The sequence below is a fragment of the Culex pipiens genome, chromosome 1, assembly GCF_016801865.2.
Source record: "Culex pipiens pallens isolate TS chromosome 1, TS_CPP_V2, whole genome shotgun sequence".
NCBI classification, from domain to species: Eukaryota; Metazoa; Arthropoda; class Insecta; order Diptera; family Culicidae; genus Culex; species Culex pipiens.
Genome location: NC_068937.1, coordinates 23,311,768 through 23,336,899, shown reverse-complemented (window position 1 = coordinate 23,336,899; position 25,132 = coordinate 23,311,768). Strand labels below are relative to the sequence as shown.

The following is a 25,132-nucleotide window of genomic DNA, read 5'->3' as shown; positions in this document are numbered from 1 at the left end:
ACCAATAAAGCTCACCGGAGTCACTTTGCCGCGTCGCAACCTCCAAAATTTGAGGCCGCACGCGGGAAGCAGTCTTACGATCTGAACAATACAGCAAAAAAAAGCCAAACAAACTTTAATAGAATAAACCAATAAACACTTGCACTCTGCAACTCCACGTCTACACAGTAAAAAATTGTGTAGATTTGTAGGTTGTAATTTTGGAAGGTTTGAATATTACCTGAGGTAATTCTACCTCAATTTAGACTGAAAAGGTGACATTACACCAGAAAAGTGGTAAAATTACACATTTTGAGCGGTAAAATTACACATTTTTCCGTCATACACAGAAAAAAAATATGTGAATTTACCCGACACGGAAAAAAATGAATCCAATGTAAACTCAGTTGATCTAAACTTGATATTCGACGTAAACGGTTGAATCACACGTAAAATCGCAATTTTACGTATAATTTGTTGCAAATTTACATCAAATTGCATGTAAAATTAAATGTTTAATGACGTGCAAAAGTTACATCATAAATGATGTAACATTCGGAAATATTTGTTTGTGTGTAGAAGATGTACCCCTTCCCAGCTGTAATATTACCATGATTTTTTTTTTACTGTGCACGATTCAGTCTCAGGCTGGCAGTCGAAACATTCCAAACAACGCCAAATTACCCCTCGATCCAGCTCCAGCAGCTCAATCAATTTGCAATTTAAAGATGCGCTCGCACCGAAAATTGCTTTTTTTCGAGCGGCAAATAGGCAGAGTACCTGCTCTATAGTCGAATCTCGAACAGGTGAGCTGAGCTTAGGGTTGTGTGACGAAACAGCTCTTCGACAATCAAGTGCACAGTAAAAAAATGTGTAAATTTGGAAGGTGTAATTTTGGAAAGTTGAATATTACCTCTTTAATGATGTAATTTTACCTCAATTTAGACTGAAAAAGCGACATTACACCATAATAGTGGTAAAATTACATATTTTCAGAGGAAAAATTACACATTTTTTTCTGACATTAAAGATGTACCCCTTCCCAGATGTAATATTACCATGATTTTTTTTTTCTGTGTGGAAGATCAATCAATCGGAGCACACGAAGCGTGACTGCAGTAAGAGGGGCTTGAGTTGGGTTGGTACGAAAAAATGTTCCAATGGGTCGAAAATAGGTGCAACAACTCTCACCATGGATATTGTTCACTTCGAGTGCCAATTTAGGTATTATTGTCTATTACATTGCACCAGTACCAGCCAGCCAGAGCAGCAATTGGCACAGGTGGAGAGACTGCAGCGACTATTGAGTAGTTAGAATCTGTTTTGTTTCTCCTCTTCTGTTTCACTTTTGCACAGGTAGGTAAATCAATTTAGCTTCGAAGAATGACTGACATTGATGCAGGCACACTGCACAACTGACGAGAGGGTGATGCGTGTTGCGTAATATCCGGCTGAACGGAAACGAGAATCAATCGATAACTAGCTTCAAATTTGAAACTCTACAAAAATATCAAGACATCTCCGAATAATATCCTTAACCCTCCTAAAAAATTCATAAGTTCTCAAAAGAAAAAAACCCACGTTAAAAAAAATCGCATATGACCTAAAAAGTCTCAAAAAAAAAATCTCTACAAAAACTTTGTAGAGTTTTCGAAAAATAAAATCTTTAAACACAATTGACTTTTAATGTAACTGCCTTGAAAAGTTCCCCAAAAAAGTTTAAAAACAGGTTTCACAATGTCTACCAATATTGTACACAGAAAAAAATATGTGAATTTACTCGAAACGGAAAAAATGAATCACATGTAAACTCAGTTGATGTAAACTTGAGATTCGACGTAAACGGTTGAATCAAACGTAAAATCATGTTTTTACGTATAATTTGTCACAAATTTACATCAAATTGCATTTAAATTTAAATGTTTAATGACGTGCAAAAGTGTTACATCATAAATGATGTAACATTCGGAAATATTTTTTTGTGTGTAGAGTCTCCTTAAATTTCTACAAAAATGTAGAGTTTTTTTTTCAAAAGGGCCCGGAAGCGCATGCCAAGCATGCGAATAAACACTAAATTGAAAATCTAGAAATATTTGCAACAAATGTCTGCAAAAATGCTCCCAAGAGTACGCAAAAATCTTGATTTTTTTTAATTTACTCGACATGGAAAAAATGAATTACATGTAAACTCAGTTGATGTAAACTTGAGATTTGACGTAAACGGCTGAATCACACGCAAAATCACGTTTTTACGTATAATTTGTTGCAAATTTACATCAAATTGCATTTAAATTTAAATGTTTAATGACGTGCAAATGATGTAACATTCAGAAATATTTTTTTGTGTGTATGTTCACTGAGAAACTGCTGTGAAATCACTCAAAAAATTATGCACATATTAAGAAAAGCATTAGTTGGGAGGTGTTTTCACCTCAATTTTGGTGAAAATATTAATAAATAAAGGAAAATTTCACAATAAAATATGACAAGATTTATTTCTTATTGTAGTAAAGTTTGAAACTCGAAAACGGAAATTTACATCTTTGTCATGTAATTTCACTTCAGTTTGAATTGGATCTAATGTATATAAATTTCATCTAGCTAACGTGAATTTACACAGCATTTGAGGTAAAATTACATAAAACACCATTGGTTTAAATGATTTTTTACAAAAATATGTAATTTTATGTCAGAAAACATGTAAAAATAACATAATTTTGAAAACATTTTTTTACCTGAATATACAAAGAAACACGAACAAACAGACGTAAAGCTCTTGCAAAACCACCAATTCTAGAGTTTTTATTTTGAATAGGTCCTATAAACATAGGAAACACAATAGCTTTCAAAAAAAAAAACTCTAGAATTATCAATTTAAACAATCAATTCGAAACTTACCACGGCAATTCACCACTGTTCATTTACACACGATTACAACTGCACCGTAAAAAATGTGTAAATTTGGAAGGTGTAAAATTGGAATGTTTAAAATTGTCACAGTTATGGCGCAATAAACTTCAATTTAGATTTGTACTCATTTCCAGTGGGAAGTGATTGATGATTTTTTGATGTTACATACACAGTAAAAAAAATCATGGTAATATTACACATGGGAAGAGGTACAACTTTTATGTCAAAAAAATGAGTAATTTTACCTCTGAAAATGAGTGATTTTACCACTTTTCTGGTGTTAAGCCACTTTTTCAGTCTAAATTGAGGTAAAATTACATCATTATAGAGGTAATTTTCAACTTCTAAATTTACACAATTTTTTACTGTGTTCATGAAAAAGACGTAAATTTCAAACAAACCCAATAGTTTTCAACTTTGATTTCCATTTTAGAATGTAAGCTATCTGAGAATATTGACAGATATTACACAAATAAAATACTACCTCAAAAATGTGTAAATTTACATATTGTTGCGTATGATTTTATGTTCCACAAAAAATAGGTGAACTTTCATCGAAAAAGTGGTACTTTGAGTGATGCATATTTTAGGCTTTTTTTAACTGTAATTTTTTCGTCACCCTTGTGAATGCCATTGTTAAATTACATTGACTGTAATTTTACTTGCGTGTGTAAAATTTACATGCATTTCAAGGTAATATCTAAAATAAAAATATTTTCTGTAAAAACAAATTTAGCTGAAAATATATTTTGTATGGAAATTGTGAACGAGTGTCCACATGGTTTATGGATGGTCCCCTAAATCAATGTTTAAAAAATTTAAATGTTTAATAACACTTTTTAAACAGAAAATCTGTCAACGTTCCCAGATGTTATATTGCCATGATTTTTATTTTATTTTGACGATCCTTTTTTAAATTGAGATGCCACACTGTTGCGAGATCTAAGTTATCTTGTTATATTCAAGGTTGATAATTTTACATCCGGCTTCAACTTTTTCAAAGAATTGCATACACCCCAGTACAAAAACAATGAATTTTGAAAGGTTGATAAATTTCCTCTTTATTGTATTATTGTGAAAAGGTGAAATTTAGCAGAAACTGATAAAATTTCACCAGTTCCTGATGTAAAATTACACAATTTTTCAACACAAAATCTGTCAACATTGCCAGATGTAATTTTACCATGATTAAGTTATTTGAACACAAACATTGCTGATGCATACTTGTCACATCAATAACTCGTCTGCAACGCGCTCGGCGTAGCATACCGCGAAGCCATTGCCCTCGATACTTTCCTCAAACCGCAACCATAAACTCACTCACTCATAGTCCTACAAAGCTATTGGCTAGGTTGGGCCGAACTCGTTTATCCAAAGCCCCCGAGCAATTTCCCAACCTTTTCACGTGGACGTAATTTTTCAGTTACACTGACTGTAATTTTACGTGCATGTAAAATTTACATGCATTTTCAGGTTAAATCTAAAATTTTCGTCAGGGTTCAAATTTTTCAACGATTTTAAACTTGAAATCGATTTGCCGCACCAGACCTTTTTATAGTTCAGGTTATCTTTTTTTGCTTTTGCTTTTGCCACAACAAACAGAAGAGCGGTGGCAATAACAGTATAGAAAAATACATGTTGAGGTAGCCGAAAATCTCTTGGCGGCCATAAGTTTCGTAACCAAGTTCGACTGTTGGTTTGTTTGGTTTGCCGGTCGTCCTCAGCTTTTAAGTGGGTTAATCTGTTTTTGAATGTTTTTATTTTTCTGCATCACGATAAGGGGAGCTCTAGTTTAGAAAGGGTTTGACAAATTTTTATTTGATTTTGAAAACAAAGAATTTGAATGAGTTGGCATGCCAGGGTGGTACTTCCATGTGTGGCTACCTGAGTGACTTCAAAAAGTGCTGCCGTTGGAATCAATCAATCAACAGAGAACAACGAGTGAAGACTCGACGTCCAGAACTTCAAAGCCAGCCAGTAATTGACACATCGAGTTCGTGGTGCACCTTCAGCGAGCCATTCCTAGAGTCGAAACCACACAGCCACGAAACACTTCAAAAATCAAGATATGATGAACGCACTGAAATAGGTCAAACCTCAAGTTGAAGTGTTGCTCGGCCACAAAGTTTCTTCCAATTTGTCTTGGCTACTGACGAAAAAAAAAAGAAGCCAAATTCATAATGACAGGGTTCACGCAGCCAAAAGGTCGCGCGCACTTGCGTTTCTTCAAGCGGTGGAGTCATCCGGATGTAATACTTCCAGCGCGTGGCCGAAATTACCCACGAATTAGTGTGAATACAAAGAGACGAGTATTCACAGTAATGCATTCTGCTAAAACGCTCAACCAAACCACAATCACGAATTAGTGATTAATTGGGTTGCACACCTGAAATGCTACACTACGGGGGTGATGGTGAAGGTCTCAAAGCTGTAAGAGAGAAACGGTTAACAGTTAGAGGTATGAGGTCTTGAACCGGATTGTTCCATGGTTTGACGTGTAGTTGGGCTTGGCGATTGGCAGTTTGTACTAGATAGATTACTAGTACTACATTATCCGAAGATCTTAAAAGATAACAAAAAATAACTCATGGCAGTGTTGTCAGGTCTTCAAGCTTTTCGAAGTAAAAAAAAATCATGGTAATATTACATTTTACCTCTAAAAATGTGTAAATTTACAACTTTTTCGTGATAATACTACTTTTTACGTTACAATACTCTTTTTTTTCTTTTAAAAAAAGTCGGAAGACATAAAAATTAAAAAAAAATGCAAATTTTGTATGATTTTATTTTGCTTAAAAAATAGGTGAACTTACATCGAAAAAGATGTAGTTTTCGCCGAGCATATTCTAGGCATTTTATACTGTTATCTTAAAAAATTATTTTTCGTCAACCTTGTGAACGTCATTGTTTAAATGCATTGAGTGTATTTTTACTTGCATGTAAGTTTACATGTATATGCGTATGTACAATTTACATGATTTTTTAAGTATAATCCAAAATATATTTTTTTTGTAGTTACAAATATTACTGAAAACTACTTCAAGAAAATGTTACTCGTTTTGATATCAATAGTAAATATTTGATAACCTCCTGTTTATTAAACAAAGTTGAATTATTGATGGTTTATTTTATTGTTGATTATAGAGCAATTCTCTACCAAATCGGTCTTTTTTCTTAAATTTTTATTTTTGTATTTTTTAATCCGACTGAAACTTTTTTGGTGCCTTCGGTATGCCCAAAGAAGCCATTTTGCATCATTAGTTCGTTCATATAATTTTCCATACAAATTTGGCAGCTGTCCATACAAAAATGATATATGAAAATTCAAAAATCTGTATCTTTTGCAGGAATTTTTTGATCGATTTGGTGTCTCCGGCAAAGTTGTAGGTATGGATACGGACTACACTGGAAAAAAAATGATACACGGTAAAAAAATTTTGATTATTTTTAATTTAACTTTTTGTCACTAAAACTTGATTTGCAAAAAAAAACTATTTTTATTTATTTTTTGATATGTTTTAGAGGACATCAAATGCCAACTTTTCAGAAATTTCCAGGTTGTGCAAAAAATCTTTGACAGAGTTATGAATTTTTGAATCAATACAGACTTTTTCAAAAAATCGAAAAATTGGTCGCAAAAATTTTTCCACTTCATTTTTCGATGTAAAATCAAATTTTCAATCAAAAAGTACTTCAGTGAAATTTTGAAAAAGTGCACCATTTTCAAGTTAAATCCAATTTTAGGTGACTTTTTTTGAAAATAGTCGCAGTTTTTCTTTTTTAAAAATTAGTGCACATGTTTACCCACATTTGAAAAAAATACTTTGAAAAACATTTTAAAAGGGCGTAATATTGAATGTTTGGCCCTCTTGAAATGTTATTCTTGGTTTAAAAATTTTAAAAGTATTTTTTTCGAAAAGCTCAGAAAATTTCACGAATGTTTCATATTTTAACATTGTAAATCGGACCATTAGTTGCTGAGATATCGACATTAGAAAACGGTGGGTTGTTTGGGTGGGACTTAGAAAACATCAATTTTCCTGTTTTTAAACACTTGCATGGCAATATCTCAGCAACTAAGGGTCGTATCAACAAAGTTCAAAAAAGCAAAATATAGAGAATATTCTCAGTTTTTCAAAAATATTTTTTTCAAAAGTGGGCAAACATGTGCACTAATTTTAAAAAATGAAAAACTGCGACTATTTTCAAAAATGTAACCTGAAAATGGATTTAACTTGAAAACGGTGCACTTTATCAAAATTTCACTAAAGTACTTTTTGATTGCAAATTTAATTTTACATCGAAAAATGAAGTTGAAAAATTTTTGCGACCAAATTTTCGTTTTTTTGAAAATATCAGTATTGATTTAAAAAAAATCATAACTCTGTCAAAGATTTTTTGCACAACCTGGAAATTTCTGAAATGTTGGCATTTGATGTCCTCTAAAACATATAAAAAATAGTGTTTTTTTTGCAAATCAAGTTTTAGTGACAAAAAGTTAAATAGAAAATCACCAAAAAAATTTTTACCGTGCATCATTTTTTTCCAGTGTAGTCCGTATCCATACCTACAACTTTGCCGAAGACACCAAATCGATCAAAAAAAAATTACATCACTTATTTAAAATTTACATAATTTCGAAAGCGAAATCCGGCCACATCATACTGAGAATCTAGAAAACATGACCATAATTTTGGTTGAATAAGTGGAATACACTGGAGAAGAGGTAAAATTTCACAATTCTGTTTTCTTAAACAAAAAATCTGCTCATTCCCAAATGTTATATTACAATATGTTTTTTTCGGTTTATTAAATAATTTTTCCTCAAGTTTCCAGATGTTTTTTTATAATTGTATCGATTTTCATGAGATAAAAAAATTAAGTAAATTATTATACTCAGATCCCATTTTAAAATTCCTAACTTTTTCACAACCTCAAATGATAGGAATTATTACCAGAAAAAACTGTTTATAAAAATTCAACATTAACCATCAATCAAAATTTCTAAATTAATTTTAAAAAAACTAACTATTGACAATTTTAGTAAAATATTGAAACTAAACAACTAATTTAAAAAAAATACTTTAATACTAAAAACTCTCACAAATTTGATTCAGAGAAAAAGCTTAAACAATCAAAACAAAATGAAATTTAAGAACATATATATACCTTTAAATTGTATGGTTTCAAAATAACCAAACAAAACGTTTTTTTTCCCCTTGGTGATGATAGGAAACGGAAAGGGAAATGGCAAAAAGTTAAAATCTAATCTAACACAGACGCAACCAGTCCGATGAAAGCATGCTGGAAAGTCTAAGGGGTTGAGGAGGTATTAGACTATGACAAACAAACAAACAAACTAGAAACACTTTGAAAAATATATGCGTTGGACGATACATTCTTTTATTATTTACTTTTTATTTTTGAAACTCTAAATTTAAAAATTCTAAATAAAAATCATTTAAATTCTTAAAAAATCATGAAAATTGTTAAAAAATATTAAACATTCTTTTTTAAAAAATCCTTAAAAACTCTTCTTTGAAATTCTCTTTAAAAAAGTAATTAGTGATTTTTTTATAAAAATCTTTCAAAAAAAAAGTCCTGAAAAAATAGTTCCTCAATGGAATAAAATTCTCTAAAGTTTAAAAAAAATCATTATTCTTGAAAATTCCTTTAAATTCTTTATTTTTTTAAAATTCATTAGAATTCACATTTTAAAAATAAATCATTAAAATTCTTTAATTTTATTAAAATTCTTAAACTTCCTGAAAATTCTTATTATTTTCAAATTTTCTATTAAATTTTTCATAATTATTATTCAAATTCTTTAACAAAAAATCGGAAGACATAAAATTCAAAAAAATATTTGCATTAGTATGATTATATTTCTACAAAAAAATAGGTGAAACTTACATCGAAAAAAGGTAGTTTTCACTGAAGCATATTGTAGGCTTTTTTTACTGTTTTTTAGAATTTTTTTTCTTCCACCTTGTGAACGTCATTTTCTGGCATTGACTTCAATTTTACATGCATGTAAATTGTATGCGTTTGTAAAATTTACATGATTTTTAAAGTAAAATCTAAAACAAAGACATTTTCTATAGTAACAAATTTTACTGAAAATTACTTCAAGAAACAGCTATTTACTCGTTTTGATATTAATAGTGGGTATTTGATATACCTTCCTGTATAAAAAAAAGTTGATGGTTTATTTTTTGTGTAATTTTACCTAAATTTATGTAAAAAAAATAAATTCAACAGAAAATTTACCAGTTTCTGATGTAAAATTACACATTAACTGTGTAATTTTATATCAGTTGTTTTTTTACTGTGGGATAGTCCATATTTTTTAAAATTTTGATGATCTGGCCACACTATTATGAGATCTAAAAAAAGGTTTTTTTTTTTTTATTTTCAAGATTAATAATTACATCCGGCTCCAACTTTGTCAAAGAAATTAAAACGCCACGGCGTAAAAGAAGTGAAATTCAGCAGAAACTGAACTGCAACGGACTAAATGAACCAAGCTTATGAATTTTGTTAGCTTTGATAATTTTTAATTACTTAAGAAATGTTTGCTTGAAACATATTAAAAAAAAACATGTTTCGTTGACTGTTTATGTTAAAAGTACGTTTTTTTATTTATTTTTTATTCATTATTATTTTTTTTCTTTATAAATTACAGATTTTTTTTTTCAAAAAAGCTATAGAATTTCCTATGTTTATAGGACCTTTTCAAATAAAACTCTTCATTGACTAGAATTCAGTAAAATTCTTTATAAAAAAAACTGCATTAAAACTCTCTTTTAAGAAAAAAAAAAGTTGCTTTAAAAATTTAATTCCGTGAAATTCTATAAAAGTTGCTATAATTTTTTATAATATTTAGTGATCCTAAAAATTCACGTTTCTTGAAAATACAAAAAAATTCTTCCTAGACATTATTTAAAATTCATAACAATACTGTACAATCCCTTTTATATATTTTTTTCTAATCCCTCAAAAAAACTTTTTTTTTCTTAATTTCATCCATTCTTAAATAATTTTTATAATCTTTGAAATTAAAATTAATAAATTTCGAAACATTTTTAAAAATATCACAATTTTCCAAAAAAATGTTTTTGAAGAATTTACAAATCTTTCAATAAATTTGTTGAATTTAAATAAAAAATTAAAGAATTTTAAGGCAGTTGTAAGCAAAAACAATAAAAAGAATTTTAACCGAACTGTTTAGTTGTTTGCGAAGCGTTTTTGTTTTTTTTTTTCTTGTCTATTTTGTTTGTTTGTCATAGTCTAATAACACCTTTAGATTACACCCCAAGCTTTTTTCTTGTCAATATTAATTATTAGTAATCAATTTAAAATTCCGTAAAATTCTATAAAATTCGCTATAATTATTTATGATATTTAAAAATCCGATTTTTTTTTTGTATTTTTTCAATTACAAAAAGTTTTTGAAAATTCTGAGCATTCTAAGCAATATTGAGGATTCAAGACAATTCTATTTTTAATATATTTTTTAATTTTTTTAATAAAACTTTATTTTTTTTCCTAATTTCTTTCGTTCTTAAATATTTTTTTATAATCTTTGAAATTCGTTAATAAGTTTCGAAACATTTTTGAAAATATTACAAATTTTCAAAAATAATTTGAAGAATTTGAACAAATTTACGAAAATTTTAATAACTTTGTTGCGTTTAAATAAATGGTAAAGAATTTTAATAATGTTGTAAATTCAATAATTGAAAAGAATTTTCTAAAAAGGAAATTCAATTAAGAGCGAGTCCACGAACAGGGCATACCCCTTTGTATGGGACGTCGTTTGGACCTCACCAATCTGCCTGAAATTTTCAGGGGTTGTTTGTACATATAAAACTAGCATCTGGCCAAAATATGAGCACTCTAGGTCAACGGGAAGTGGGGCAAATCGGGACACAAAGTTTGAAGGTTCAAAAACGTCAAAAATCGTAAAAAGGCTGTAACTTGGGCAAAATTCAATTTAATTTAAAAATTCAAAACGCATCTGAAAGGGCTTAAAAAATGCAACAAAATGCAGAATAGAGCACCCCGATTGGTTAAATCTAAAGGGAGTTATTGACATTTTAGTGAAAAAATAGCACAATTTTCAAACTCAAATAAAAAAGTGTTCCATCCAGATATCAACTCGGTTCGACCTGCAGCTTGTAGGGGACATCTGGGACTACCATCTGAGACTGAGACTGCTTTGGGTAAGGCAGTTTAACATATTAAATAGACACTTTTACTTTTAGTGAATTTTTTGGTTGTACATTTTTGCTCGGGGGACCCCTTAGATCCTATTTTCTGATGATAATTTTATCATATTCGTGTTCCTGAGACAATTTCACAATAGAAACATGCATAAAAATTTTTGTTTTCATCCATTTTAACCCTTTAAAAAATGAAAGTTAAAAAAAATCTTCGATTCACATTTATTGAAAATCAAGTTCGTTTCCAAGGATACTAGATGACACCAGAAAAAAAGCAGCATCTCAATTTTTTTTAACTTTCATTTTTTAAAGGGTTAAAATGGATGAAAACAAACATTTTTATGCATGTTTCTATTGTGAAATTGTCTCAGGAACACGAATATGATAAAATTATCATCAGAAAATAGGATCTAAGGGGTCCCCCGAGCAAAAATTTACAACCAAAAAATTTACTAAAAGTAAAAGTGTCTATTTAATATGTTAAACTGCCTTACCCAAAGCGTTCTCAGTCTCAGATGGTAGTCCCAGATGTCCCCTACAAGCTGCAGGTCGAACCGAGTTGATATCTGGATGGAACACTTTTTTATTTGAGTTTGAAAATTGTGCTATTTTTTCACTAAAATGTCAATAACTCCCTTTAGATTTAACCAATCGGGGTGCTCTATTCTGCATTTTGTTGCATTTTTTAAGCCCTTTCAGATGCGTTTTGAATTTTTAAATTAAATTGAATTTTGCCCAAGTTACAGCCTTTTTACGATTTTTGACGTTTTTGAACCTTCAAACTTTGTGTCCCGATTTGCCCCACTTCCCGTTGACCTAGATAGCTCATATTTTGGCCAGATGCTAGTTTTATATGTACAAACAACCCCTGAAAATTTCAGGCAGATTGGTGAGGTCGATGCGAGATGGGTATGCTTTGCTCGTGGACTCGCTCTTAAAACAAATATAAAAAAAGATTTTTCCGGAATTTTTAATGCAACAAATAGAAAGTCAAAAAAGTCCTTTTTTTTATAAAAAAAATATATATAAAAAAATATTATCAAAAATGTCTAAAACGAAGAATTTTGGTATGTGTTTTATCTAGTTTGTTTGTTTGTCATAGTCTAATATCTTCTTAAGATTGCCCCTCAAGCATTATTCTTGTCAATATGAATGATTGCAGTATATATCCGAGTACACCCGAAAATACAAAGCGGCCAGCCCTACTGCGTTGTGTTTACCGCATAGAAGAGTAGCGTTTTGGTACGCTCCGATTTTGTATTGTTTCTGGCTAAATCATCAAAGGAACAAAATATTAAAATTTGCTTTCCAAATTGTCCTGGAGAGCCACTGTGCGAATGTTAGGGTCAGGTGACCTACCGGTTCCGGAAATCCGGAACATCCGGAAAGAACATTTTCAACGGTTTTTCACTTATCTGAACTACAAACTACTCCATTAATCTCAGCCAAAAAACAACACACGATTGACAGAACCACTTTTGAGGTCATATTGGTCACTTCCGGTAAACCCGGAACCGGGTTCCAGAGACCAGAAAAAACGACCAGCTTGACTAAGTTGATGGTACTCAATCGTGTTACAAATCAAACTTCATAAAATTGAACGATGACTATTTATAGTCATGCCATTGTTCCAAGCTGGCCACTCCGGAACCGACTACCGGTGACCCCTGGGGAGGACACTTCTGAATTTCTGCAAGAAACCATGTCATGCGACATGTCAAACTTCGTCAAATTGAAAGATATGTCAAACTGTGGCCATGCCTCCGATCATATCTTCAAAAAATGGTTTAATTTGGGTGAACTTTGACCTAGTCTAATTATTGACGCACTTGTCGTCGTGGTACGTCATACTCTGTATTGCTTTACTCTCTGTTTCAAACCTTCTGGCTCATTACTTCAACATCCACATTGAGCAGGTTAATTAGTATTGTTGTGGGTAATTTACTACCCACAACTGACTGAAGGTGGGTGACTCATCTTGAGCTTCGTTTTCAAACAAAACAAAATTCTTTTGATTTTTTCCTTAAACAAAATTAGGTCAATTCCCTCACCTCTCTCTCTCGTTCGCTCCCGAAAACTCCTCTTTCTCGATACTCCTTCCAACGGTGCGCTGCACTTCCGGCCAAGGTCTCCTGCTCCTGCTCCTTCAAACTGGTTCCCTCTGCAAGTGGGCGGGACGCGTCCTTGTGGTGAACGATTCCAAAGATCTGCGCCTGCTTCGCTGACTGAGAAATCCACTTCCGGAAGCCACTTCACTTCCGCCGGAACGGAATTTTCCGAATTTTTCCGATTTGCACTAAATTTGCATTTTTCTTTTCTTTTTCGCACTTTTCACACTCTCACTGCTTGCGAGCGGATGGTTGTGGGGGGAAAGGTTCCCCCCCTCTTCACGATCACTTCACACTGACCCCGCACTTGGCCACCCGCTCTCTTCCGCCCAAGAGGGCGCAAGGAAAAAATTGATTTTCCACAGCTCCCAACTGCTGGAAAAATCGCGCACTCCCCGTTTTATTCCGCCACTTGTCAGCGCAATCCGCCACAATTCCACGGCGGACCACGTTCCGACGAGACGGCGTTCGAGAAATGCCACCACCGAAAAGCGCGTTCCGAAATTACACACCCCGAGCGGAGAGACTTTGGAAGTAAAAAGTGGCCACTTTTCGCGACGAAGGTTGTTTATCGATTGCTGATTTTTTTTCTTCTCTCTCCTTTTGCTTCTTCGCGAGCCACGGCTCTCGCTCTTCGTTTGGCTGTCAAATGAAATCAACTGTGGCATATTTGGCCTGTCAGTGTTTGACGGTTGCGGGGAGGAAGATTTCGTTTGATTGTTTTGCAGGAGGGGACTTGCTTAGACGCGGGAAAAAGGGGTTTGGTGTTCCGGGAATTTGAAAAAAAAAAACATAACAAGAGTTTTCCTCCAATGAGCAATTCTCTACGAAATAAACTCATAAAAGTCTCCTTACAATTATTTTGACAGCTGTTCACACAAAAATGGTACGTAAATATTTTAAAATCTGTAACTTTTCAAGGATATTTTTGCTTGCGGTAAAGTTGTAGCTATTGATGAGGACTGTTCAGAAAAAAATAAGTATACGAAAAAACGAAAAAACTTGTAATTTTTTAGCTTTTTTTTTCACAAAATCAATTTCCCGAAATCAGTTTTTTTTTTGTTTTATTATTGGTTTATTGGACCTTTTCAAAAAAAAACTCCAGACATCATTTTTTATGTAAAATATAATTGGCAATCGGAAAGTACTTTACAAATAATTTGATTAAGTGCACTGTTTTCAAAATATAGCCAATCAAAGTTGATTTTTGAAGCACGCATTTGAATGTTGAGCATCATTTTGCAATTCCCATTTTAATATAAAAGAGCAGTTCTCTTAGATTTCGGTCATTCGATTTTTTTGTAGGTATTTTTTAATCGGACTAAAACTTTTTTGGTGCCTCCGGTATTCCCAAAGAAGCCATTTTGCATCATTAGTTTGTCCATATAATTTTCCATACAAATTTGGCAGCTGGCCATACAAAAATGATGTATGGAAATTAAGAAATCTGTTTCTTTTCAAGGAATTTTTCGATCGATTTGGTGTCTGACTGAAAAAATGATGCACGGTAAATTTTTTTTGATGATTTTTCATTTAACTTTTTGTCACTAAAACTTGATTTGCAAAAAAACACATTTTTTCATTTTTTGATATGTTTTAGAGGCCAACTTTTCAGAAATTTCCAGGTTGTGCAAAAAATCTTTAACCGAGTTATGAATTTTTTAATCAATATTGCACACTTAGCACCAAATTCTTCACACTTGCAAATAATATATGCACACCAAATATTTGCACACTTGAAATCCTACCCCTTCTCCCCCCGCTCGCCTAGAGAAGTGCGTGTATCGACTGAGCTTTAATGCTTTCTGCCACTTTAGAACAGTTTCAGACAAAGGGGTGTGTCTCGGATAGTTTTTTTCTGTTGCAGTTTGAGGTGTGCACTTTGTTGGAAAGCTTTTTACAACTTGCACGATTGTTGCAAAATGTCAGAAATCTGCAATACTGAATCGAAATATTGATCGCAAAAATTTTTCAACTTCATTTTTCGATGTAAAATTAAATTTGCAAACAAAAAGTACTTTAGTGAAATTTTGATGAAGTGCACCGTTTTCAATTTAAGGCCATTTTCAGGTAACTTTTTTGAAAATAGCCTTTAAAATTTTTAAACAAGACTAACATTTTAAAAGGGCGTAATATTGAATATTTTGCCTTTTTGAAATGTTAGTCTTGATTTAAAATTTTGGAAAATATCTCGGAAAATATTGATTTCGAAAAGATCGAAAAATTTCACGAAAGTTTCATTTTTTTAACATTGAAAATCGGACCATTAGTTGCTGAGATATCTACATTAGAAAATGGTGGGTTGTTTGGGTGACACTTAAAAAACATATTTTTTTCTGTTTTTGAATCTTTGCATGGCAATATCTCAGCAACTAAGGGTCGTATCAACAAAGTTCAAAAAACCAAAATATAGAGAATTTCCTCAGCTTAAAAAAATATATATTTTTCAAAAGAAGGCAAACATGTGCACTAAATTTGAAAAATGAATAGCTGCGACTATTTTCAAAAAAGTTACCTAAAAATTTCTATAACTTGAAAACGGTACACTTTATAAAAATTTCACTAAGGTACTTCGATTTAACATCAAAAAGTTAAGTTGAAAATTATTTAAGACCAATATTTTGATTTTTATGAAAAAATCAGTATTTTTTCAAAAAATCATAACTCGGTCAAAGATTTTTGGCACAGACTGGAAATTTCTGAAAAGTTGGCATTTGGTGTCCCCTAAAGCATAACAAAAATTTAAGTAAAAATAGTGTTTTTGGCAATTCATTTTTTTTTTTGACAAAAAATCAAATTAAAAATCACCCAAAAATTTCACTGGTATTTTTTTTCAGTATTGTCCTTATCCTAACCTACAATTTTGCTGAAGATACCAAATCGATAAAAAAAAATCCCTCAAAAGATACAGATTTTTGAATTTTCAAATATCATTTTTGTATGGACAGCTGCCAAATTTGTTTGGAAAATTATATGGTTATCAAAATGGCTTTATTGGGCCTACCGAAGGCATCAAAAAAGTTTCAGATGGATTAAAAAATACAAAAAAAAATGAATGCCCGAAATCTCATAGAATTGCTCAAATGTTAAATCCTCTCCCCCCCTCAATTCGTCTCATCACCCAGCTGTAGCTTTGTTGACAAACAAGCGGAGCACGTGGAACTTTTTTCAAGAAACATAATATTTTGCTGACATGATAAAATTTTGCTCGAATGTTTTTTTTGATGTCGGAGAAGTGATTAAAGATAAAAATTGTCAGCCATAATTGTTTTCAACGACCGAGAGAATATGCTTTAAGAGCGAGTCCACGAGCAAAGCATACTCATCTCGCATCGACCTCACCAATCTGCCTGAAATTTTCAGGGGTTGTTTGTACATATAAAACTAGCATCTGGCCAAAATATGAGCTCTCTAGGTCAACGGGAAGTGGGGCAAATCGGGACACAAAGTTTGAAGGTTCAAAAACGTCAAAAATCGTGAAACGGCTGTAACTTGGGCAAAATTCAATTTAATTTAAAAATTCAAAATGCATCTGAAAGGGCTTAAAAAATGCAACAAAATGCAGGATAGAGCACCCCGATTGGTTAAATCTAAAGGGAGTTATTGACATTTTAGTGAAAAAATAGCACAATTTTCAAACTCAAATAAAAAAGTGTTCCATCCAGATATCAACTCGGTTCGACCTGCAGCTTGTAGGGGACATCTGGGACTACCATCTGAAACTGAGAACGCTTTGGGTAAGGCAGTTAAACATATTAAATAGATACTTTTACTTTTAGTGAATTTTTTGGATGTAAATTTTTGCTCGGGGGACCCATTAGATCCCATTTTCTGATGATAATTTTATCATATTCGTGTTCCTGAGACAATTTCACAATAGAAACATGCATAAAAATGTTTGTTTTCATCCATTTTAACCCTTTAAAAAATGAAAGTTAAAAAAAATCTTCGATTCACATTTATTGAAATTCAAGTTCGTTTCCAAGGATACTAGATGACACCAGAAAAAAAGCAGCATCTCATTTTTTTTTAACTTTAAGTTTTATATGTACAAACAACCCCTGAAAATTTCAGGCAGATTGGTGAGGTCCAAACGACGTCCCATACAAAGGGGTATGCCCTGTTCGTGGACTCGCTCTTAAATTACAGCTATCAGCTTAAATCCTCAATAATCAATTACTGTCAAACTATCGGAGCATTTTTTCTTGAAACACCGGCTTGATTTACGGATGCCACGATATCTCGATATTGGATGGACCAAATTAGCTAAAATTTAGACATATCCCGTGTGCATTGCGAAACTCGATTTTGAAATTTTGCTTTAATAAAAGATAAAAAAAAAACAATCAAAAACTGACGGCTTTTTATATGAATAACGCAAAAATATTTTTATCTTTTCTTGAAAAAAGTTTTGAAAATCGGCCTTCGTCATGCACACAGGACCGGTTTCGAGCCGATTTGGCCGTTTTTTGAAACTGCCACTGCCACCAACGAATCCACTCTGTACCTGATTTTCGACAACTATTTTTTCCCGGAATTTATCGGTATTTTTTCCCCGGTATCGATGCAAGTTGCGTTCCCCGCAACACTGGCCCCAAACGTCAACAAAACAAAAAAAAAAACATCAATCATCAACAAAGAAGGAAAAAAGCGAAAGAGAGAAGAAAAAAAACTTTGACGTGTCGTCGCGCAAGAGAAAAACAGCCCCTCCGCAACAGGAAAAAAGGAAGATTGTCCTTCTCCAAAACAACCCTTTTTTCTTCAAGTGTGGCCGCCGCGTTGGAGTTGGAGGCACCGCCGTACGTCGAGGACGCCGCCGCCGGGATGAGCTGGTTCGACACGACCGGAATCGCGAACCTCGCCAAGACGGCCCTGAAGGAGGCCCAAAAGCAGATCGACAAGGCGCTGGACATCAAGGACGATGAGGAGGATGGTTCGGGTTCGGTTGTGGCCACCGGTGCTAGCGCACCGGAGGAAGGGGAGCAGCAGCAGAAGGGGGGCGGCGAAAGTAAGACGGAACCGAGCACTCCGGTGCAGGGAGGAGGCGCGAAGGGAGGGGGGAACGTCGGGAAGGGCCAGGCGGACAGCATTTGGGGCTCGTTTACGGGTTCGTTCTTTGAGCAGCCGGTTACGGCGGCCAATGTGACCGTAACGAAGGCGCCTTCGAGCTTGAAGCGGAAGAGCTTTGAGGATTCGGGGATTGCGGAGGTTCCGGCCAAGGGCGGCTCGCCGGAGAATAGTTCGGAATCGATTGAGCTGCTGAGTCCGGTTACGACGCCGGGGTCGGCGTTGACCTCGCCCAGTTCGGCGCCCACGCTCGGACAGGAATCGGACTCGGTGGAGGTCATCCGGCCGCTGGGGACGCCGTCCAGTGTTTCGTCGCCGGAGTCGATTACGAGCACGGCCACGGAACGAAGCCCGGCCGAGGGCGAGGAAGAGATGCGGTTCACCTCGGTCGAACTCGGCGACGACGACATCAGCGTGGAGGAAGATTCCGTGTCGTACACCCTGTCGGAACAACCCATTACGGTGATGGAAACGGGCGAATCAACGACGATCCCCATCACGGTGGCCCCCAGCCGTAGCTCGCTCCATCTTACCCTGGACAAAACCTCCCGCCAGATGACCTTCTCCGAGGTCTCCGTCTGCGACACGGAAGAATCCAACGATTCCGAAACCACGGTCACGTCCAAACCCGAAGAATCGCTAATCGAAAAGTCGTACGAAAACGTCGAAATCCAAACCCAAATCTCCGACTCCACCCACAGCTTCGAGGAGATCCCGTCCCAACACCCCTCGGACGAGCCAACTCCGTCGCACCTGCTCAACAAACCGGAACCGACCTCGTCCGGGGACGAGATCGAAACGGCCACCTCGTCCGACATCGAAATCATCTCCAGCCCGGGCAACGGCGGCGACTCCAGCAGCACCAACTCGTGCGGGGCGGCGTACGTGAAGATCCCCGACGGCAAGTCGTCGTCCAACATCGACAGCATGATGGGCAAGAAGCGCGGTCACACGCGCGAACCGTCGGAGATTTCCGTGCAGAGCGCCAACAGCGACGACCTGAGCGAGAGTGAGAAGCTGACGCGCCGGCTGGCGGAGGTGTCCGAGCTGTTGGAGTGAGTAGAAGCTTATTTTATTTGAGATTTTTAAAATAATCATGAAAAATCGTGAAGTTTGAGCCGTCGAACGGTAGCTTTTGCTCGGAAACTGCATTTGGCATAGTTCTGGAACCTGTGCCGATGATCCGGGTTCAATCCGTTTGTTGCAATTTAGGCCATGACTCCGACTCCGGCTTCCTGAGTTATGTCGACTCCGATTCTATTTTTTTTCTTATAAATGTTTTTTTTACGCACCTTAAACTTTTTTCCTTAGAAAAAAATAAGCAATTTTTTTTAAAAATTGGTTAAAATTTTTGTTGAAGCAATTTATATTTTAAAATATATACAAATTTTAGAACTGTTAAGAGTTATTTCAGAATATTTGCAACCGTCCAAATACTTTTAAAAAAATCCTCAATTGGGACCAGAATTTCGGATTCACCGGAACTAGCCAAAGTGGCCAGATGACCAGCTACTGAGTTTCTGAAATTTTCATTAAATTTATAAAAACCATTTACAAGTGTTTTGACATGTTACTTTGACAATTTGGGAAAAATCCTCAACTGGGACCGGAATTCCGGATTCACCGGAACTGGCCAAAATGGCCAGATGGACAGTTATACTGAGTTTCTTACATCTTCACAGAATCTATAAACCCTATTACAAGTGTTTTGACATGCCGCGTGACATATTTTTGCACCAATGTATCAACATTGGGTCATCAGCAGATGATGGCCACTTGGAACCGGAACCAGGGTCCCCGGAGGCCTTGACCATATCAAAGTAATTGCACTGAAATATGTCAAAAGGCATGTTATAAAAGAAAATGATAAAGTTAGGCATTGTTCGATGTAAAAAAAAATGTTTTTTGCCCAAAAACCCAAATCCCCGAAAAAACCAACCCCAGTGCAATCCGGAAGATCTGCGGTAATCCTGGACCATATGTTTGGTCCTTTCGTCAGTGTAAACCAGAAGGAATTTTGGATCTTTTGAGCAATTCTCTACCAAAACCGGAAATGGATTTTATTTGTATTTTTTGATTTGGCTCAAACTTTGTGGTGGCTTTCCCTATGACCAAATATGCTATTTTGTGTCATTGGTTCACCCATACAAGTCTCCATACAATTTTGGCAGCTGTCCATACAAAAATGGTATGTAAACATTTAAACAGCTGTAACTTTTGAGTGAATTTTCTGATCAATTTGGTGTCTTCGGCAAAGTTGTAGGTATTGTTGAGGACTTTTGAGAAAAAAATAGGTACACGGAAAAAAAATTGCAGATTTTTTTATCAACTTTTTTTCACTAAAACTCAATTTCCCAAAATACATATTTTTTGATTTTCGAGATTTTTTGATATGTTTTAGGGGACAAAAATCCGCAACTTTTGAGCCATAGAGAAACATGGTCAAAAAATCTGCCGCCGAGTTATGAATTTATGAAAAAATAGTGATTTTTGGAAAAAATCGAAGTTTTATGCAAAAACAAGTTTGACATTACTTTTTAATGCAAAATTGAATTTGCAATCGAAAAGTACTATACAGATTTTTTGATAAAGGGCTCCGTTTTCAAGATATAGCCACCGAAAGTTTGATTTTAGCGAAATATTTGCAGTTTTTCAATTTTTAAAAATAGTGACCACGAGTGACCATTTCTAAAAATATGTTTTTTGAAAAGTTCAGAAAATTTGCTATAAAATTGTCTAAGAGACATTGAAGATTGGACCTCTGGTTGCTGAAATACAGCGGCTTAAAGAAAAAGAAACACGAAAATTGAAGTTTTCTAAGTCTCACCCAATCAGCCCACCATTTTCTAATGACGATATCTCTGCAATTAATGGTCCGATTTTCAATGTTAATACATGAAACATTCGTGAAATTTTCCGATCCTTTCGAAAAAAATATTTTGAAAATTTTTAAATCAAGACTAGCATTTGAAATTGGCGTAATATTCAGTATTTGGCCCTTTGCATGAAACTTCATTTTTTCCAAAAATCACTGTTTTTTCAAAAATTCATAACTCGGCGGCAGATTTTTTGACCATGTTTCTCTATGGCTCAAAAGTTGCGGATTTTTGTCCCCTAAAACATATCAAAAAATCTCAAAAATAAAAAAAAACGTATTTTGGGAAAAAAAAAATGTTGATAAAAAAAATCTGCAATTTTTTTTCCGTGTACCTATTTTTTCTCAAAAGTCCTCAACAATACCTACAACTTTGCCGAAGACACCAAATTGATCAGAAAATTCACTCAAAAGTTACAGCTGTTTGAATATTTACATATCATTTTTGTATGGACAGCTGCCAAAATTGTATGGAGACTTGTATGGATGAACCAATGACGCAAAATAGCTTATTTGGTCATAGAGAAGGCCCCCAAAAAGTTTGAGTCAAATAAAAAAAAACCAAAAATAAAAATGGTCGAAATCGGCCGATTTCGTAGAGAGTTGCTCTTTTGCAACCGAAAGAGTCCAATTTGGTCGGTTCTATCAAAAGTTACAAGATTTTTCAGATAATAAACTACCTGATTTTTTTTTCATGGTTTTAAAAGTTAAAAAAAAGGAACTGTTTGAGTTTTTATAATTGTGATGTTTGAATTTCTAAAATTTTGAATATTTTTGAATAAAAAATATATTTTTTTATTATTTCAAGAGGATTGCTTTTTTTAGAATATTACGGTTTTTTAAAGTTTTTTAAACTTCCGGAATAAAAAAATATTTTCAAATGGTTTTTTTTTAAATGTCACAATTGAAAAAAACTGCTCTATTTTTTTTAATTTTTAGATTTTTTTGTAATATTTTAGTCGAACTTGAAATATTTTAGAACAAACAAAAAATAGAATTAAAAAAAAAAGATTTTTATAATAATAATTTTATTGAAAAAAATCTGAAAAAAACTAATTAGTCAAAACTTGCCATAAATAATAAAAATTTGTTCATAGAAATTTTATTGAACAAAAATAAAAAATATTCAAAATTAAAAAAAATCAGATAATTCTATCATTCTTAAAATTTAAATTTATTCATGTCTTAGGTTCGCTTTAATTTTTTTTTTGTATAAAAAGCAGATTTTAAAATTTTGAAATTACCTACAAAATTTTTAAACCTCTGAAATTCTAAAACTGAAAAAAATCATTTATTCCGGAATTCCTCAATACCAAAAATTAAAAAAAAAATTAAATATATAATTCTTAAGTTCTGAAACATCTAAATGCTAAGATTTCAAATTTAGGCTATAACAACTCTGTTTTTATTTTATTTTACGTTACGTAACTGAATTTTCGTCACTTCCCCTACCCCAATTTTAATAACATTTCGTAACAGTATTTAAAAAAAATACTCAAATTTCAGTATGGGTATCAAACGAAACAAAATTTAGTATGCTTTTTCACATTATTAGAGTTTTTTATGAAAGTAGTACAATTTTCACAAGATACCGTATTTTTCAAAAATACTCAAATTTATAAAAAAAAAAAATACAAAATGGGTATCAAACGAAGCGAAATTGTGAGTTCTTTTTCAATTTAATAGGGGTTTTTTTTAAATACTGAAATTATCACAAAATACTGTATTTTTTCGAAAATACTGAAATGTTTAAATTTTCAATATGGCTATCAAATGAAACAAAATTTTGTAAGCCTTTTTACATTCTTAAAGTTTTTTTTTTGAAGGTAATATAATACTCCAATTTATAAAAATTACAAAACAGGTATCAAACGAAGTGAAATTGCGCTTGCTATTTAATTTTTTATTTATTTATTTTTTTTAATACAGTGGTTGTTCGGTAACTGGGCCGAAAAGGTAGCCCAGTCACCGAATGTTGCTCGTTAACTGGGTTGAACAAAAAATAACGAGGTGAAATAGAAAAATTAAAGTTACTCAAATTTATTTACAATTCTTGCTTTTCATATTTCTTTAATTGTAACTTGAAATTAAACAAAAGTTTGAAAAAAGTTTTTTTATTTATTGAATATGATTTTTGCATCCATTAACCCCTCGCTCATTTTGGTTTTTTGACGTTTGTCTGCTTTTTAACTGGGCTACGGCCCAGTTATCGAGCGCCCAGTTAAAAAGCAGCCCAGCTAAACAACGCCCAGTTACCGAACAACTACTGTAATACCTACTGAAATTTTCACAAAACATCATATTTTTTTTTGAAATTACAAAAACAAAATTAAATATGGGTATCAAATGAAACGAAATTTGGTTTACTTTTTCAACTTATTAGAGATTTTTTGAAATACTGAAATTTTCACAAAATTCCGTATTTTTAGAAAATACTCATTTTTTTTTATTTCAATATGGCTATCAAACGAAGCGAAATTGTGTATTCTTTTTCAATTTATTAGATTTGTTTGGAAAATACTAACATTTTCACAAAATACCGTATTTTTTCGAATACTCAAAGAAAATTAGGTTAGAAACCAATAAATGTTACATACCTACACACACCCACATTTGTTCAGAACTTGATTCTGAGTCCATATGTGAAGGTGGGTCAAATTGATGAGCATTTCAATTTTGTGTGGGAATTTGTATAAGAAAACCAACTTTCCCCAACCAACTCCTGCTTTTTTGAAAAATGATCCAACATTCAAATTGAGCAAATTTGCTAAAACTTTCTCGAAGAAAGTACACTCAATCCCCGGTGATTGGTCACTTTTTCGTTTGACACTTTTTAGTTTGTGGTTAGGCCTGACAAAATCAAACTAAAGCAGGTATTAGACTATGACAAACAAACAAACAAACAAACTCGCACTTTTTCGTGTTTGACAGTTTGCGGCAAATTCGCAAATAACCAACCCTCTGGCACCACTGTAAATGGCTAGAACGTTTGACAGTCACCAAAACCTCGAAGAGCCCACGTAGTAGTATTAGTGAAGAGCCCACGTTGTTTATCGTGGGCTCTTCACTAATACTACTGCGTGGGCTCTGTGAGTGTAGCAGTATTGGTGTTGTCTGTTTGTTTACACCAAATCTTCAAGAAACATCACTTTTTGTGTGTGCAAATCTGTTACGAAAAAAGATGAAAACTGTTGCTTCCGATTGTCCGGTAAGATTTGCTGAGTAGTACTGGACTGGAGACTGGCCAAGTCCCGCTGTTGATCCTTCCGAACAACTCGCTGCAATCTCCGGCAGGGAGTAACCGACCAAGTGCAGAAACATCCGTGATTCCGGTGATTGTGGCGGAGCTGGTCTTTCCGAGCATCCTTCGATAACCTTCTCCGAGGACTGGCCCACTCCCGCTGTCGACTCGCACAGGGAATCGAAGGAATCGCGTGCTTGTGTAGAATCCGACCTTTTGTGGACTCACAAGAAGTTCATCGCGAAGTGGTCCGAATAAATCTGAACTTTGAACTTGCAAAACCGTCTTCATCGCTACTTCGCGGAGCATTTATCCATAGTCTCTGGCGGGTAGGGGTCTTCGGGAACTTGTGTTTGGAAATCCGTCCCGTGTCGTTATTTTTTCATGGAAATCATTTCAACATTATGAAATTATACCTTTGTTTACCACGCGGTTTGTTTATTTTCAAATTTTGACAGCAAATGCGTTCTTCATCTTCTTTGTTTTCTTCATGTTCGCGTCGAACATTTAGGTTTCATAAACATGGCCGTCGTGACAGAGGGCTGCAAATAACTCTAAGCGGCATGTAGGCTGACGTTTCTGCAAACAGATGCAGGCAAACTACCAAACTGTCAAAAAGTTCTAGTTTGTTTGTTTGTCTAAAAAAAGTAATCTAATACCTGCTAAAAAAGGTGACGAACTGTCACTTTTTACACAGGACTCACATTTACTATCAAACCAAACGTTT

The 25,132-nt window shown here is 33.9% G+C and overlaps 2 protein-coding genes across 2 annotated transcripts in view; one reads left to right on the top strand and one right to left on the bottom strand.

Moving 5' to 3' along the window:
* Nucleotides 1–13,809, bottom strand: part of LOC120414505 (uncharacterized) — a 117,463-nt gene extending 103,654 nt beyond the window's left edge. Inside the window, exon 1 of the mRNA XM_052706833.1 lies at nucleotides 13,166–13,809. The gene's annotated coding sequence lies outside the window, so the exon portion shown is untranslated. The remainder of the gene's footprint in view (nucleotides 1–13,165) is intronic.
* A 4,124-nt stretch (nucleotides 13,810–17,933) lies between these two features.
* The window catches only part of LOC120420200 (TATA element modulatory factor), a 140,487-nt gene continuing 133,288 nt past the window's right edge, over nucleotides 17,934–25,132 (top strand). The window contains exon 1 of the mRNA XM_052706836.1: nucleotides 17,934–19,344. Within this exon, the coding sequence (XP_052562796.1) occupies nucleotides 18,047–19,344 (1,298 nt within the window). The 5' untranslated portion in view covers nucleotides 17,934–18,046. The remainder of the gene's footprint in view (nucleotides 19,345–25,132) is intronic.